At 51.4% G+C, this 12,482-nt stretch overlaps 7 protein-coding genes across 7 annotated transcripts; 4 read left to right on the top strand and 3 right to left on the bottom strand.

Annotated features, from left to right (window-relative positions):
- Positions 1 to 294: 294 nt before the first annotated feature.
- Positions 295 to 1,858, bottom strand: BDV14DRAFT_170084 (Pyruvate/Phosphoenolpyruvate kinase-like domain-containing protein). Its single transcript, XM_073768145.1, has 3 exons — positions 1,398 to 1,858; positions 1,200 to 1,350; positions 295 to 1,152 (listed from the first exon to the last, which is right to left on the bottom strand). Exons 1-3 carry the CDS (start codon positions 1,557 to 1,559, stop codon positions 341 to 343), a joined length of 1,125 nt encoding a protein of 374 aa, XP_073630082.1. The 5' UTR covers positions 1,560 to 1,858; the 3' UTR covers positions 295 to 340.
- A 311-nt stretch (positions 1,859 to 2,169) lies between these two features.
- On the top strand, positions 2,170 to 3,691 carry BDV14DRAFT_170082 (T6SS phospholipase effector Tle1-like catalytic domain-containing protein). Its single transcript, XM_073768144.1, has 3 exons — positions 2,170 to 2,231; positions 2,281 to 2,457; positions 2,506 to 3,691. The coding sequence occupies exons 1-3, from the start codon at positions 2,198 to 2,200 to the stop codon at positions 3,513 to 3,515; spliced, it is 1,221 nt and encodes a 406-aa protein (XP_073630081.1). The 5' UTR covers positions 2,170 to 2,197; the 3' UTR covers positions 3,516 to 3,691.
- An 881-nt stretch (positions 3,692 to 4,572) lies between these two features.
- BDV14DRAFT_32082 (uncharacterized protein) lies at positions 4,573 to 5,015 on the top strand. The gene has a single exon (XM_073776539.1). The coding sequence runs from the start codon at positions 4,641 to 4,643 to the stop codon at positions 4,866 to 4,868; it is 228 nt and encodes a 75-aa protein (XP_073630080.1). The 5' UTR covers positions 4,573 to 4,640; the 3' UTR covers positions 4,869 to 5,015.
- Positions 4,573 to 5,638, top strand: BDV14DRAFT_170079 (DUF3759 domain-containing protein). The gene is made up of 3 exons (XM_073768143.1): positions 4,573 to 5,101; positions 5,168 to 5,320; positions 5,408 to 5,638. Exons 1-3 carry the CDS (start codon positions 5,089 to 5,091, stop codon positions 5,572 to 5,574), a joined length of 333 nt encoding a protein of 110 aa, XP_073630079.1. The 5' UTR covers positions 4,573 to 5,088; the 3' UTR covers positions 5,575 to 5,638.
- Positions 5,639 to 5,685: 47 nt separating this feature from the next.
- BDV14DRAFT_32080 (uncharacterized protein) lies at positions 5,686 to 7,015 on the bottom strand. Its single transcript, XM_073776538.1, has 2 exons — positions 6,553 to 7,015; positions 5,686 to 6,493 (listed from the first exon to the last, which is right to left on the bottom strand). Exons 1-2 carry the CDS (start codon positions 6,830 to 6,832, stop codon positions 6,090 to 6,092), a joined length of 684 nt encoding a protein of 227 aa, XP_073630078.1. The 5' UTR covers positions 6,833 to 7,015; the 3' UTR covers positions 5,686 to 6,089.
- A 760-nt stretch (positions 7,016 to 7,775) lies between these two features.
- BDV14DRAFT_207621 (NADP-dependent oxidoreductase domain-containing protein) lies at positions 7,776 to 10,433 on the bottom strand (the record flags this gene model as incomplete). Its single annotated transcript, XM_073775177.1, has 2 exons — positions 7,776 to 9,621; positions 9,671 to 10,433. The coding sequence occupies 2 exons, from the start codon at positions 10,431 to 10,433 to the stop codon at positions 7,925 to 7,927; spliced, it is 2,460 nt and encodes an 819-aa protein (XP_073630077.1). The 3' UTR covers positions 7,776 to 7,924.
- Positions 10,434 to 10,668: 235 nt separating this feature from the next.
- On the top strand, positions 10,669 to 12,319 carry BDV14DRAFT_198211 (FMN-dependent dehydrogenase-domain-containing protein; the record flags this gene model as incomplete). The annotated part of the gene is made up of 4 exons (XM_073772868.1): positions 10,669 to 10,810; positions 10,870 to 11,839; positions 11,893 to 12,101; positions 12,162 to 12,319. The coding sequence occupies 4 exons, from the start codon at positions 10,669 to 10,671 to the stop codon at positions 12,317 to 12,319; spliced, it is 1,479 nt and encodes a 492-aa protein (XP_073630076.1).
- Positions 12,320 to 12,482: the final 163 nt, after the last annotated feature.

The following is a 12,482-nucleotide window of genomic DNA, read 5'->3' as shown; positions in this document are numbered from 1 at the left end:
GTCTCAGCCTCAATATTGTCCCAATGGCATCATATTTTGGGAGAGGGAGGCTCGCTGTGCGGGTGCTGTGAGTGGGTGGTTTTCTAGGGAGGGGCTTGGCTTCGTATTCGGTATTTGTTTGTGGTCTCATATGATCTATTATGATGTTGATTTTGGGACTGGTTTGGGCGATTGGATCCATTTTATGTTGGACGATGAGTGTCTCACAGTTTGGTATGTTCTTAGATTGTGGTTATCGCGCAGAGGGCTTATCGATGTCTCGGCATGTTACGTACGCATGATCGGAATGGATGGTTGTGAAGAAGATCTAATTTGGTATCCTGCTAGCTAAACTAACTATTTATGGTATATCTCTCCAATGGACATGTTTACCGCGACCGCCACGACTGCGATCACCATGGCCACCATTACCCCTACGACTAGAGCCAGACGGGCCAGCTTCAGACTCGCCAAAGCCAGGCGGACCAGAGGCCCAGGCGCCTCTTGCGTGCGCTTCGGGGGATGCAGCAGCCCGGGGACTAGGTACAGGCGTTCTTTCAAGTTGCTCCTCCGCAGCCCTCTCGGCCTCTGGTTTCGTTTTGTCCCAGTGATAGAAGCCGAAAAGTCTGTACAAGTTTCCCGTCTCAAACCTGGTTCCTCGAGACTGTTTTTGGTTTACGTAGAGCTCCAGCAAGTCGCGGCCTAGCCAGTTGACTATAGTTCCAATCGAAGCATCGGGCCACAGGATGAGGGCAACTTGTTCCAAGGCTGCGCGCCCAAGGCGATGATGGCTATTCGGAGTGCTGGTGGACTTGGCAACTGCGAATTTTGAATTTTTGACGCGCAGTGCAAAATCGTTGGGACTTATCTTGTTGGCGACTCCTGTTAGCCAGATGATATCTGCGCCCAATGCCTCCGCGTCCTTGAGTCGCTTGATAGATCCGTCTATGCCGAGCGCGCCATGACCAGACGAACGAGCTATAATCAGAATATCGTCTTGGCTGTCTCTTGCCTTGTGAGCAGCGCTGACTCGGGCCAAAAAATCCTTGTCCGGCATGACCATGTCGTGGCCGGCTGGATCTTTACCTTTGGCTGGAGCGCGGTCCGAGATCACCAACGCAGCGACACCAGCCTTGATGAACCGTTTCGTCATGCGCTCGACCGCAATGGCGTCTGTCTCATCAGCGGGATGTTCAGGTGTGCATATCAGGATAGCGTACCTCCCATGCCAGTTTCTGGGTCGGCAATGATCATGGTGCCGACTTTCCAAGCTAATTCTGTGATATTGTCCACCGCGTCCAGGAATTCGGTCTGGGCGCCACTATCTGCGTCTGCTTGAGCCATGCGGGAAGCGCATGCTGTGATTCCGCCCTGCGCCTTTGAGTTTATGCTGTGGAAAGCGTGTGGTTTGAACTCACTACGTAAAATCCTTCCCAGGCTTCTTCAAGGGCAATCCGGGCGGTTATCCCATCGAAAACCCCACAACATTCCAAGGGCTCGTTTTTCTCCATGCGCATAAGAAGCTTTTTGGCGGCGGTAACATAGGGGTTTTGTGTGCTTCCAGGGGGTTCTTCCGCCATGGTGGGTTATTGTTAAATGTTATTGTATAGTTTTTTGTAAATGAATGTGGGTGTCGAACTCGATTTCCCTTGAGGATAGAGAATTGTCGTGAGTGAGCCATTGCCGGACTGTGGCCAGAACCAGGGCACAACTCCGTGGGAAGTGCAACCGATCGAACAACCAAGGAAAGTGCGTTCATACCGCACATACTGAGCCTTCTAGAGAGAAGCCGGAGATACTCTAAGTCCTCCTGCTAAATTCCGCCTCAATCTGAGGTTTCGCTAGCAGCTCGGCGCCTAGAATTACGCTACCCTCGCAAAAGCAATAAAATGCAATTCAAAAAGTCCCACAAACTTCTTGGCCCTGCATCAGTTCCAACTCTCACTGACTCCACGATGCAGCCAAGGCATGGCATCCTGGACGCTTTGTTCGCAGCCAATACGGCCCTCGGCTTGGCTTGCCCTCTGCAGTCCGCGGGGGTGATCTCGTGTCGAAATGGCTGGCGATCTGTGGCTGCCTGCGCTTAACCCTGCCCAAACTGCATTATGTTCAGCTGCTATGTGCGGAGTCGATGCGACATAAGAATGCCTGATGTTCAGACGCGACCGCGCCGAATCTCTTTTTTGTGACACTCGACGTGATATGTAACTTTGGGATCATGACGACGAAGCGCTTAATTGTTTGTTGCGACGGTATTATATGTCCGGACCACTGATTAGCTTGTCTAAATTTGAAATACAGGAACGTGGCAAGATGCTACAGCTGACACCAGCGAGCCTCCGTCCAACGTGACGCGCATTTCTCGGGCCCTAAGTCGCATTGCCATCGTGGAGGACAACGGATCGCGGCGAGAGATTCCCCAAATTATGTACTACCAGAAGGGCGTTGGAACAGGGCTCGGAGATAAATATTTTGGAGGTACAATTTTCACTTTCTCTGAGGCTGAATTTGGCTAACTGTTGGCAGGAGTCACTGGGGTCGGTCTAAGCGCCAACGTCCGCGCCGCATACGGCTTTCTCGCAGATAATTACGCCGACGGCGATAAAATCTACTTCTTTGGGTTCTCGCGTGGTGCTTACACGGCGCGTGCTGTTGCTGGCTTAGTTTGCCAATGGGGATTGCTCACGCCCAGAGGAATGGACAATTTCGCGACCGTCTATGATGACTTTTATGGCAAGAAAATCGAAGGATACAGTGACGAAAAGCGGCGTCAACTCGGCTTTCGCGATCCTCTTCCGAGATTCACTGTTGAAGTCATTGGAGTCTGGGACACTGTTGGTTTCCATAAGCCCTGGCTGGGGAAGTGGTTCGGCGAGCAGCTAGAGTTTCGCAATACATTTCTCTCAAGGGAGGTTAGACATGCGTATCATGCGCTTGCACTCGATGAAGAGAGGACGGCGTACCAGCCTACACTATGGCACAAGCCTGACGATTCAGATGGTACCGAGCTTCTTCAGGTGTGGTTTTCTGGAGCGCATACCGATGTCGGTGGTGGAGGCACTGAACCGCGATTGTCGAACATTGCCCTTGGGTGGATGATCGCGCAATGCTCAAAGTACAATCAGCTTGCATTCGATGCCGAGGAGTATCTGTTCGATCATCCTCCGCGTCCGGCTGAGGCTGAGATGGTCCCATGGGCAACGGCACTGGGAGAAGTACCTCACGGCGGGCTTACTCGAACGCTCGAGGGTGTCCTGGCTGGAAAGTCGTCGCGTACTCCTCTTGCTTACAAGCAACCAGGTTCGATGTCTCGTCCGACAAATGAGTTCATTCATGTCTCGATCAAGGATCGCCTCATCAATAAAGATAAGGTTGCTGGTGCAGTGCGATGGATATCGTCTGTTGTTGAAGGGCGCCATGACAATCGGACCTGGCAGCTTGATAACGGGTATAAGCTTGTTGAAGATACACCTGAGCAGCTGGAATATTCTTTGAAGGGCAGGATCCGGACTGTGCATGTTGACGAGGAGGATTAATGATTTGGCGTAGAATTTTTATTAGCTATGTAAAGTTTTTGGGAGACTTGGGATATGACTTCCTTTCCTGATCTAAACAATATAAGCAACATATATTGTGATTATTTAGTTTTGACGATGTTCCTACAGCATCGTATTCTTTTCAAGGGGTGCTTTCAATGGACTCTGCCAGCCCAATATATATTTTCCCGTCGGGCCCAGTTACCATAAGAAACGACTAGCTGAAAGCTTCTGCAGCAGGGAATCTATTGTCGAACGCTAACGACGCAGCCCAATGCTTTCCACTTAGTCTATAACAAACGAAATGACGAAATGGATGATGCACCTTGGTGGTTACGGGAGGCTCCGTAGCTACGCTATCTTTAAGACCCCTTGTGAAGTCGCCGAGTCCCTTCACCCCTCACTTGAGCCATACACATCCACTGCATTCTAATCTACATGTAGAAAAACGACCAGACCCTCGTGCACCCAAGTTACGCACGTAGGATGTTCTACATGATTGTTCACTATCTCCAAGTTAACCTTCGTCGGTGACGCTCAATCAGCCGAAGGCAAGACACCGCGAGCTTCATCGACCTCCAACTCCGCTCGGAGTACAAAGTAGTGGCGGTCAAGCAAGCTGGCATTCCCGAGGCTGATCCAGGGCGCAAGAGGGGGGTAATAATCGCCGTACTAGTGGAGCGGAGGTGGAGAGCTCGGAGGGTCAATTGGCAAAGGGACACGTAGGGCTGTTACAGCTTGACTAGCTACGTACAGCTTGAAATGGCGGGGGCATTGCATTATGCAATCAATTCTGGCTTTTCGAGGTTTAGCTTGAGCTCCATCGCAGGCTGCAGAGCTCCAGTGATGAGATCATGGACGTTGAATACGAGACGAGGCGCAGCCACCTCTCTCCGTCTCCAGTTCCATCCTCAGAATTCCCATGTAATATCGTGCCTGATCCGAAAAATCCCGCGTGGCGCACCCAACAACCCACCGCATCCCAAAACAGTGAGACACAGCTGTGGCGTAGCCATCGGACCACTGGTGTTATGTCGGCGAGTCGGCGACAGCAAATGAAACAGAAAGCTGCTGCCTAGTCTCGCACGTCTGGATCGACTGGATCGAAAATTGGGCGGATCGGCCATGCTAAGACCACTTGGCTGTGTCTTAGCTTGCTTAGCGGTCCTATTGCCCAATTATGGTGGGAAATTGGATGGGGAGGGTCCATGGGGGGTCTGTAAAGCTTGGTTGGGTAATCGGCCTGCCCTGTGGAAGTGGAATGGAGTGTCTATTTTCAGCTTCAGCTTCAGCCACGCCCTGTCCATGTCCACTGCCCTGACTCTGAGACGTGAGCGGTGGGAGGTCCAGTGATGACAACATTGGCTTTGTCGTCAGCTGTGCTCGTTGTCCTGATAGGGCTTGTTGTTACCCCGCCCCTCCATCTGTCCCCTCGAAGGTGGTATAAGTACCCCTGACTACCCCTCTGTTGTCTTGTTGCTTCTCAGACTTCACTGCTGGTTCAGTACAACACTACCTTTACCACTACCACTTTTACTTTTACCTCCTTTCAACTTAACATCAATCAGACATCATGGGTTGGTTCGGTAAGTCTCGACTCTTTCCAATTCCAACTCCATACCATTCAATCTAACCTTTTACTTCTCTTCTAGACGGCGACACCCACCAGGCCCGCTCCTACGAGGAGTTCAACAACCTCGACCACACCAACGAAGAGCACCGCGCCAAGTTCTCCCACGAGCTTATTGCCGGCGCTGCCTCGTTCGAAGCCATGAAGGCTTACGAGCAGCACTGCGAGCGCAACGGTACGACCACTCCTCCCTGCCAAACGAACCCAAAATATGAAACGTATACTGGAGGTAGTTGAGGCTAATGTTATTTTTGTGCTGCAGGCAAGCCCGAATCCCACGAAACCGCCAAGGAGCTCCTCGCTGGTTTCGCTGGAGCTTTCATCGACCGTGAGGTTGAGACCAAGGGGTTGGACTTTGTTGACCGTGAAAAGGCCAAGAGACATGCCCGTGAGCAGGTTGAGGAGGCTTCGCGCCAGGATTACTACTAGGAATTTTCTACTATTGAATAGGATACCTAGATAGAATTGAATGAACGATGAATGAATGAGACTCAAAACTAATATGCTAAGGCCAACTTGTACATGGTAGATTGGGAAGAGTTGTAGGAGAGGTGTAGAGCTTTCTGACTGGTATGTCTGGACATGGTGCCCCGGCTGGTATTATAGATGACTATCCTTCGGTGATGGTGACTGTGAATGTCCTGTTTGGTTAGGAGGTCAATCTATATATCTGAATTAAGCTGGCAAGGTACAAGTATCGGGTATCAAGCTACGTAGAGATTAGAGATCTGTCTCTTGCGGTGTCTGGTCGACCCGAGGCGGTTATATATGGAATGATAATAACTCGCGGCGTAGCATAGTTTAATGTGGCAGAAGCACAAGTCAATAAACAATCTGGAGTTAAATCAACAAACAGCATTTGGTTCAAGTGAAGCACAGAAGGACACTGGAATAAATTCCTCGATCAAACTGCACCGATCCGTGGCCCTTGATGTATGTGTGCCCTACTCGCTGTCTGGATGGAGGGATTTCAGCACTGGGAACCGCTCCTCCAGCTTACGCATGTAAGCGAACTTCTTCTTCACCTTTGCATCATTAACAAAAGTCCCAACAAAGCCCGTCGCCCATCCTGCCATGAACACTGCACCTCCAACGGCTGACATGGGAGGAAAACAGGCAATACCTCCTGCCACTGCTGTGCACCATCCACCCAACCCAAACCAGCATCTGATTTCAAACCAGCCGACCTCCTTGTTATATGCTCGAACGAGCGAATACATAAGATTCCGAAGGAAAGTGACCGCATCTTTAGACGGCGTGATTACTAGATGCGTGAGACGAATTGCAAGGTCGTGGCAATTCCAAAACACAGGCATATACTGCCAGTCTTGTCGAAGTTCGCGATAGACTGTTTCCTCTTGTCAGCAAGAAGTATGATAGCCCTTGACTCTGTCAAAAGGTACTCACCTGCAGAGATCTCTCTATCAGACATGTTGGTTTGACCGATGACCTGTCCACTGTCTATAGTCTCGATACAGTCATATTCCCATGGCACCCCGTCATTTTTGACAGGTGGGTTGGCCCTCTTGCTGCCAATGACGCTACTCTGAGATGGTGCAAGAAAGTTTGATTCCCCCGGATGATCCCAGAATCTCCCTTGGGCGAATTTGTCCTTGAGCTTCAGCGACGAGTCGTCCCAGACGTTGCTGTCAATGACGCAAACTGCATAGTGCGTCGTGAACTTCATCCTCGATTCGAGATCAGGGAAAGCGCTGGTATCATGGCTATCCCAGTCAACGGTAGGGATTTTTGGGGGGTTGTATCCGACCGCTGCCCTGATACTATGGAAAGAGTTGCCGAGTGGCGCAGTTACAAGAAGGACGACGCGGTCGCCTATGCCAGTATCAGCGCTGTATATCGGAGGAAGATAAGCAGTAGGGAGAGAGACTCACCATCAAAGCCAAATGGGCCGTTTTTCGTTTCTGAATCGTGTGATGTTGGCACATGTTCCTTTGGAATTTGGGCGCCATCATCAACATCAGGTCTCTTCTCTTGGTCCTCCATCGCATCAACCGCTGAATGTGCCCAGTCTTTTCGAAAGTGATGTCAAGCAGCCTTCGCCTTGAGTAATCTGAGAGTAACAAACAAAGTCCCTCGAGAAAGACATTTTCTTTGCCGGGTGGAGGAATATATACCATAGGAGTAGAGAGGCACGGCCGTAGAGCTGGAGGTAAGCGCCAGCCTCGGCGGCCAACGACAACATTGCTGCCCACCAACACTATGCTGGTATATGAGTGGTTGCTTTTCTTCGAACCTTTGGAGTGTTTTGCTTCTTCCAACTTTGCCGTGGGGCTTCCGTAGCCTATGGATTTGCTGTGGCTGTGCGCATCTGCCTCGTCGAGCGGCACTGTTAGTTGTGAATACAACCTCTGCGATTTTGACGATTGAGTGCCACTCGATGAAGACCGTTTGGCAGGATTGGACACACTTTTGGAAATTTAAAGGGAATGAACATTGATGTTCTTTCTTTCGCGAAGGTTGTTTCATGCCTAGCCAGTGGAACACGGCGGCACAGTCAGAGGGCTGCGGAGACTGCCTACCACCCGATTTGCAACGCAGCTGCGCGACGAGGAAGCTGCAATGGAGGAGAGACGCGGTCTCAAGCGCTCAATGCAGCCTGAGCTGTTTATGGAACCATCTTCTAGTACTGATACTATTGACCAGGCGTGCGATGTGAGAGGATCACTCGATGGGGATTGCGGCCATCTACAGGTCCTTCAAGCATGTACATTTGCAGTTCGGCCAACGCGGGCTTTAGCTTCTATTACAATGCCTAATCTTATATAGCTTGAACCTCCAAAGCCTTGTACGGCCCTTCCAAGGATTTGACCTCATTGTCAGAAAGCTCAATCCCAAACGCCTCGCTTGCAGCCTCAATCCTCTCCACGCTATTTAGTCCAACAATCGGACAAGCGCCCTTACTCAACAACCATCCCATTGCAACAGCACTCATTGAGCATTTCTTCCGCTCAGCGACCTGGTGCACTCGATTGATGATAGTCTCATTCTGATCACCCGTGAACCACTTTGCAGTCTTTGCATCCTTCTTTGAGCGCTCAGTTTGTACAGTCGCTGGTCGAGCTAGAAGACCTCTTGCTAATGGACTCCATGGGATAAGGCCTATTCCTTCGACATCGCAAAAGGGATTCACGTCGCGCTCGTCCTCGCGATAAAGCAGGTTGTAAAGGTTCTGCATGCTGGTGAAGCCTGTCCATCCGTTTGCCTTGGCGGTGTAATGCAGACGTGCGAGTTTCCAGCAGTGCATGCTTGAGGCGCCGAGATAGTGGACTTTGCCTGACTGTACCAGGTCATGGAGGGCTTTCATTACTTCTTCGGGGTTGGTGATGACTGTTTCGTCTACGCGGTGTAGTTGTAGGACATCGATGTAGGTTGTACCTAGGCGAGCCAGGGAGGCGTCGACGGCTGCGAAGATGTGCTTGCGGCTCAGGCCCATTTGGTTGACCAGCTCACCGTCGTTGACAGCTGGGTTGGGGCGTGCGTTGGAGGTTATGTCCATGACGGGGTAATATAGCTTTGATAGAATGACAACTTTCTCGCGTGGAATAAAGTAGTGCTTCAATGCTTTGCCAACAATGACCTCGGACCTTCCATTTGAGTATGTGTTTGCGGTGTCCCAGGTGTTGATACCGCAGTCGTATGCTTTCTTTAGCAGTGGGAGTGCTTCTTCCTCTGGGAGCACCCACGGACTTCCTTCCCATGCGGGGTTGCCAAATGTCATGCAGCCGAGGATGACGCGGGATACCTTCAACGAGCTCCTTCCTAATCGCTGATACTCCATCCTCGGCTTTGACTCTTTCGCCCATGAAGTGACGAGATCACGAAGGGTGTTTGCCTCGCCCACATTCCCAGGGAATACGACGTAGGGGATGCCTGAAAACTTTGACGTCGGCTCGTGGCATTGCCATAGCGGTACGCCCGACGCTGCCTGTCCGAGAATCTGAGCCCTGCGCATTCGCAACCCCTTGCATGCGGCGTCCGAAGAAGTGATGCCACCTTTAGCTATAACATATCGAGGCTCTGGAATAAGAAGCCGGAGGAAGGAAACGAGGACGGCGGCAACGGTACTACCGATTTTCAAACTCGACAGGCCGTCGTTGCCGGTAATCAGGTCTCGACTTGTCATAACAAGCACATCGTGTCCGTTAAGGATCAGGTGTCCAGCTTTGTCTGCTGCGTCCAACGCTGCCTGATCTGCGGCTTCGGGACTCTTGAGGAGGTCTTCAACTTTGAGAACGATCGTTTGCAGATCTGAACCGCGGCCTTCGATGAGGGAATGTAACTGTTCTGTCGTTTTCGGTACGTAGGAACCTGCGATGATCAGACCACCGGGTCCAGATCGTTTCGTGCTTAGGCCAAGTCCTTTTGGTGTCAGTGGTGCAATCTGCGGAATCCCCAGCCTTGTCGAAACAAATGCAGCACCGGTGCGGTAGAGATACTTCCGGCCCTGGGAATTGGCTGCACAAGTTAGCATTCAGTCATACGGCAATCCGGAAATGAGTCGTACCTGCCAGTAACCCCAGTACAAAAACTTCCATATCTGTATCGACAATTGCATTGACTACGACAACACTGCCCTTCTCAAAGCTCAGCAGTTTCTCTTTGATGGCCTTCGCTCCTCCAACGCGAATATCCTCCAACGAGACAGAGTGAACGCGATCCTCTGTAATCGAGCCGTTGGCCTTCTCAACAATATACTTCCTCAGGTTAGAGTTCTTGTATCCAAACGTCGCATCCCTTGCGAACGGAGTCTGGGCAGCCGGCACAAGCTTCCCCGCTGGATCCTTGACATAGTGAACGTCGTCAATAGTCAACCGTCCACCCTGTCGAAAGAACGGCGCAAGAATCCAGCCGTCAACCTGTCCAATGACCTCTTGCGCAACTTCAGGCTCATCAGGAAAATGTCCTCGCAGTGTTGAGTCGCCGCGGAGGACAATCTCGAACTCTTTCCCTGCTTTATCCGCGGCATTCTTGACGGCCGTGCAGATGCCCCTGATCAGGTCGCGTGCTTCGGGCGGGGGTAGAGCGCGCGAGTTAGTGAGGATGAAGAAACCGCCATTGCATTGCTGGAGTTCTTCTGTGAGTATGGCTTCATCCCAGACCGTGAGAACGTTTATGCCGTGGCAGGTTTGGGTTCCGGTGGGGTCGTCATCCAGAACCACGAGAATGGGGAGATCATTGCGCTGAGCGATTTGCGCGAAGAGGTCAGTGCTGTCTACCGCTGGAGGAAGACGCCTTGTCACCTCTTCAATATCAAGAACTTGCTCCATCTCTGACATCTTGGTGTTGCTTGGAGTCAGTATCAGGCACGCAGTCCCCATACATATTCGCTGCGTCGGAGTTCCGCCGGTCGACCCCGAATTGGGGTATCGGGGAAGTCTCCGCCGCTACCCCGGACTATGCGGAGGAAAGCTGTAGCTCAGCGATGGCCTCGACTTTTAGAACTTTTTTTTTGAGCTTCAAAGTCCTGGTGCTTCTGCCATTGGAAATATTCGTCAAATCAAAATGGAAGACGCAACGAACGGCCCCTTGATTGCGCAAGCTGAACTTGAGCGACACGCGACAGCTGAAGATTGCTGGATTGTCGTCCACTCGCGCGTCTACGATATCACAGCGTTTCTAGATGAGCATCCAGGTGGTGCGGCGAGTGAGTTACATTCCTGTACTTTGTCGAAAGTTCAGAAGACGGCCAGCTGACGAGTATAGTCATCCTAAAGTACGCCGGCAACGATGCCTCAAAAGCCTACGATGAAGTCCACGCCCCGTCCATGATCGCAAAGACATTACAAGGCGAACAATGCAAAGGGACGATTGACCCAACCGCGGAGTTGACTCCAATTGATTCGATCTCCGACAGTGGCAGCACCATCGTGGAGGATGAGGACGAGAACACAATTCCACCCCTCGAAACATTAATATCAGTCCACGATTTCGAGTCTGTCGCGCAAAAGAAGTACACCCAGAAAACATTCGCATTCTATTCCTCCGCTGCAACAGATCTCGTTTCTCACCAGGCGAATTTGAAAAGCTATAGCCAGATCATGTTGCGTCCCAGAGTCCTGAGGAATGTAAAGGAAGTGGATACGAAGAGGAGTATACTGGGCTGTTCATCTTCGGCCCCGTTCTTCGTCAGTCCGGCTGCCATGGCGAAACTCGCACATCCTGATGGAGAGTTGGCGCTCGCGAGAGGGTGTGCGGAGGAGGACATAGTCCAGATCATATCGAATAACGCCTCCTTTCCCCTCGCCGAGATTGTGGCCGCTGGAAAACCGGGACAGTCCTTCTTTTTCCAGCTCTATGTCAATTCTGAGCGACAGAAGACGGAGGAGCTACTCCGTGAAGCGGCCTCCCTCGGCATCAAGGCAATCTTTGTGACAGTTGATGCGCCCATTCCCGGAAAGCGCGAAGCCGATGAACGTATCTCAGCAGGGAACCTCGTTTCGGCAGTGAGTGGCGCGGTCGCGAAGAACGATAAGAAGGGTGGTGGGCTTGGAAGAGTCATGGCAAAGTATATCGATTCGACACTGAATTGGGAAGATCTCGCCTGGATTAAGCGGGTTTCGGGGTTGCCGATTGTGCTTAAGGGAGTGCAGACGGGGGGTGATGCAAAGTTGGCGATGAAGTATGGAGTTGATGCCATAATGTTGAGTAACCATGGTGGACGCTCTCTGGATACGTATGTTCCTTTCTATCATTTGTTGTGTCTTTGAACAGGGCTAACGTACGCAGTGTACAACCGGCCATAATCACCCTCCTGGAACTCCACAAGACATGCCCCGAGGTCTTTGGCAAGATGGAAATCTATATCGACGGCGGTGTCCGACGTGGAACAGACATTCTCAAGGCCCTTGCTCTCGGTGCCACAGCTGTTGGAGTTGGCCGCCCATACTTGTACTCCTTGACATACGGACAGGAAGGCGTTGAACATCTCACGCAGAGTAAGCTTTCCGCAACCCGTCACTCTTCCCCGAAATCATCTGGCTAACCTGAATCTACAGTCCTCAAAGACGAACTCGTCTCTGCCATGAAACTAGCCGGGATCACGCATATCGACCAGGCGCACCCGGGCATGGTCAACACGGCGCATGTGGAGCATTTGATTCGGGCGCAGGACTGTCATCCTTGGATTACGTGGACCCCGAGAGCGAGGCTATAGATACCTAGATACCTAGCTCCTTTGGACTTTTAGCTACCGACAGTGTTTAAAGGTTTCCTGGTTGTTTAACGCGCGGCTTCTTTCTCTTCTCACTGTTAATGTAATCCTTCATTGAAACAGCCAACACTGCTTCGACTAGGTAAGGGTTCCGTGGGGGGACGCC

The sequence above is a fragment of the Aspergillus stella-maris genome, assembly GCF_047715825.1.
Source record: "Aspergillus stella-maris strain CBS 113639 unplaced genomic scaffold BDV14scaffold_15, whole genome shotgun sequence".
NCBI classification, from domain to species: domain Eukaryota; kingdom Fungi; phylum Ascomycota; class Eurotiomycetes; order Eurotiales; family Aspergillaceae; genus Aspergillus; species Aspergillus stella-maris.
Note: the sequence above shows the minus strand (reverse complement) of the source record. Positions and strands in the feature narration are given on the sequence as shown.

Excerpts from the sequence above, each read along its gene's own strand:
- BDV14DRAFT_170084 (XM_073768145.1), bottom strand. The coding sequence starts at position 1,559 with ATGGCGGAAGAACCCCCTGGAAGCACACAAAACCCCTATGTTACCGCC. Across the intron at positions 1,351-1,397 it reads CCTGGGAAGGATTTTACGTA|GGCGGAATCACAGCATGCGC; the intron begins GTGAGTTCAAAC and ends TCAAAGGCGCAG. Across the intron at positions 1,153-1,199 it reads CCCAGAAACTGGCATGGGAG|ACGCCATTGCGGTCGAGCGC; the intron begins GTACGCTATCCT and ends CTGATGAGACAG.
- BDV14DRAFT_170082 (XM_073768144.1), top strand. The coding sequence starts at position 2,198 with ATGACGACGAAGCGCTTAATTGTTTGTTGCGACG. Across the intron at positions 2,232-2,280 it reads CTTAATTGTTTGTTGCGACG|GAACGTGGCAAGATGCTACA; the intron begins GTATTATATGTC and ends TTTGAAATACAG. Across the intron at positions 2,458-2,505 it reads CGGAGATAAATATTTTGGAG|GAGTCACTGGGGTCGGTCTA; the intron begins GTACAATTTTCA and ends AACTGTTGGCAG.
- BDV14DRAFT_32082 (XM_073776539.1), top strand. The coding sequence starts at position 4,641 with ATGCTAAGACCACTTGGCTGTGTCTTAGCTTGCTTAGCGGTCCTATTG.
- BDV14DRAFT_170079 (XM_073768143.1), top strand. Across the intron at positions 5,321-5,407 it reads GCAGCACTGCGAGCGCAACG|GCAAGCCCGAATCCCACGAA; the intron begins GTACGACCACTC and ends TTTGTGCTGCAG.
- BDV14DRAFT_32080 (XM_073776538.1), bottom strand. The coding sequence starts at position 6,832 with ATGAAGTTCACGACGCACTATGCAGTTTGCGTCATTGACAGCAACGTC. Across the intron at positions 6,494-6,552 it reads TGATAGAGAGATCTCTGCAG|TCTATCGCGAACTTCGACAA; the intron begins GTGAGTACCTTT and ends AAGAGGAAACAG.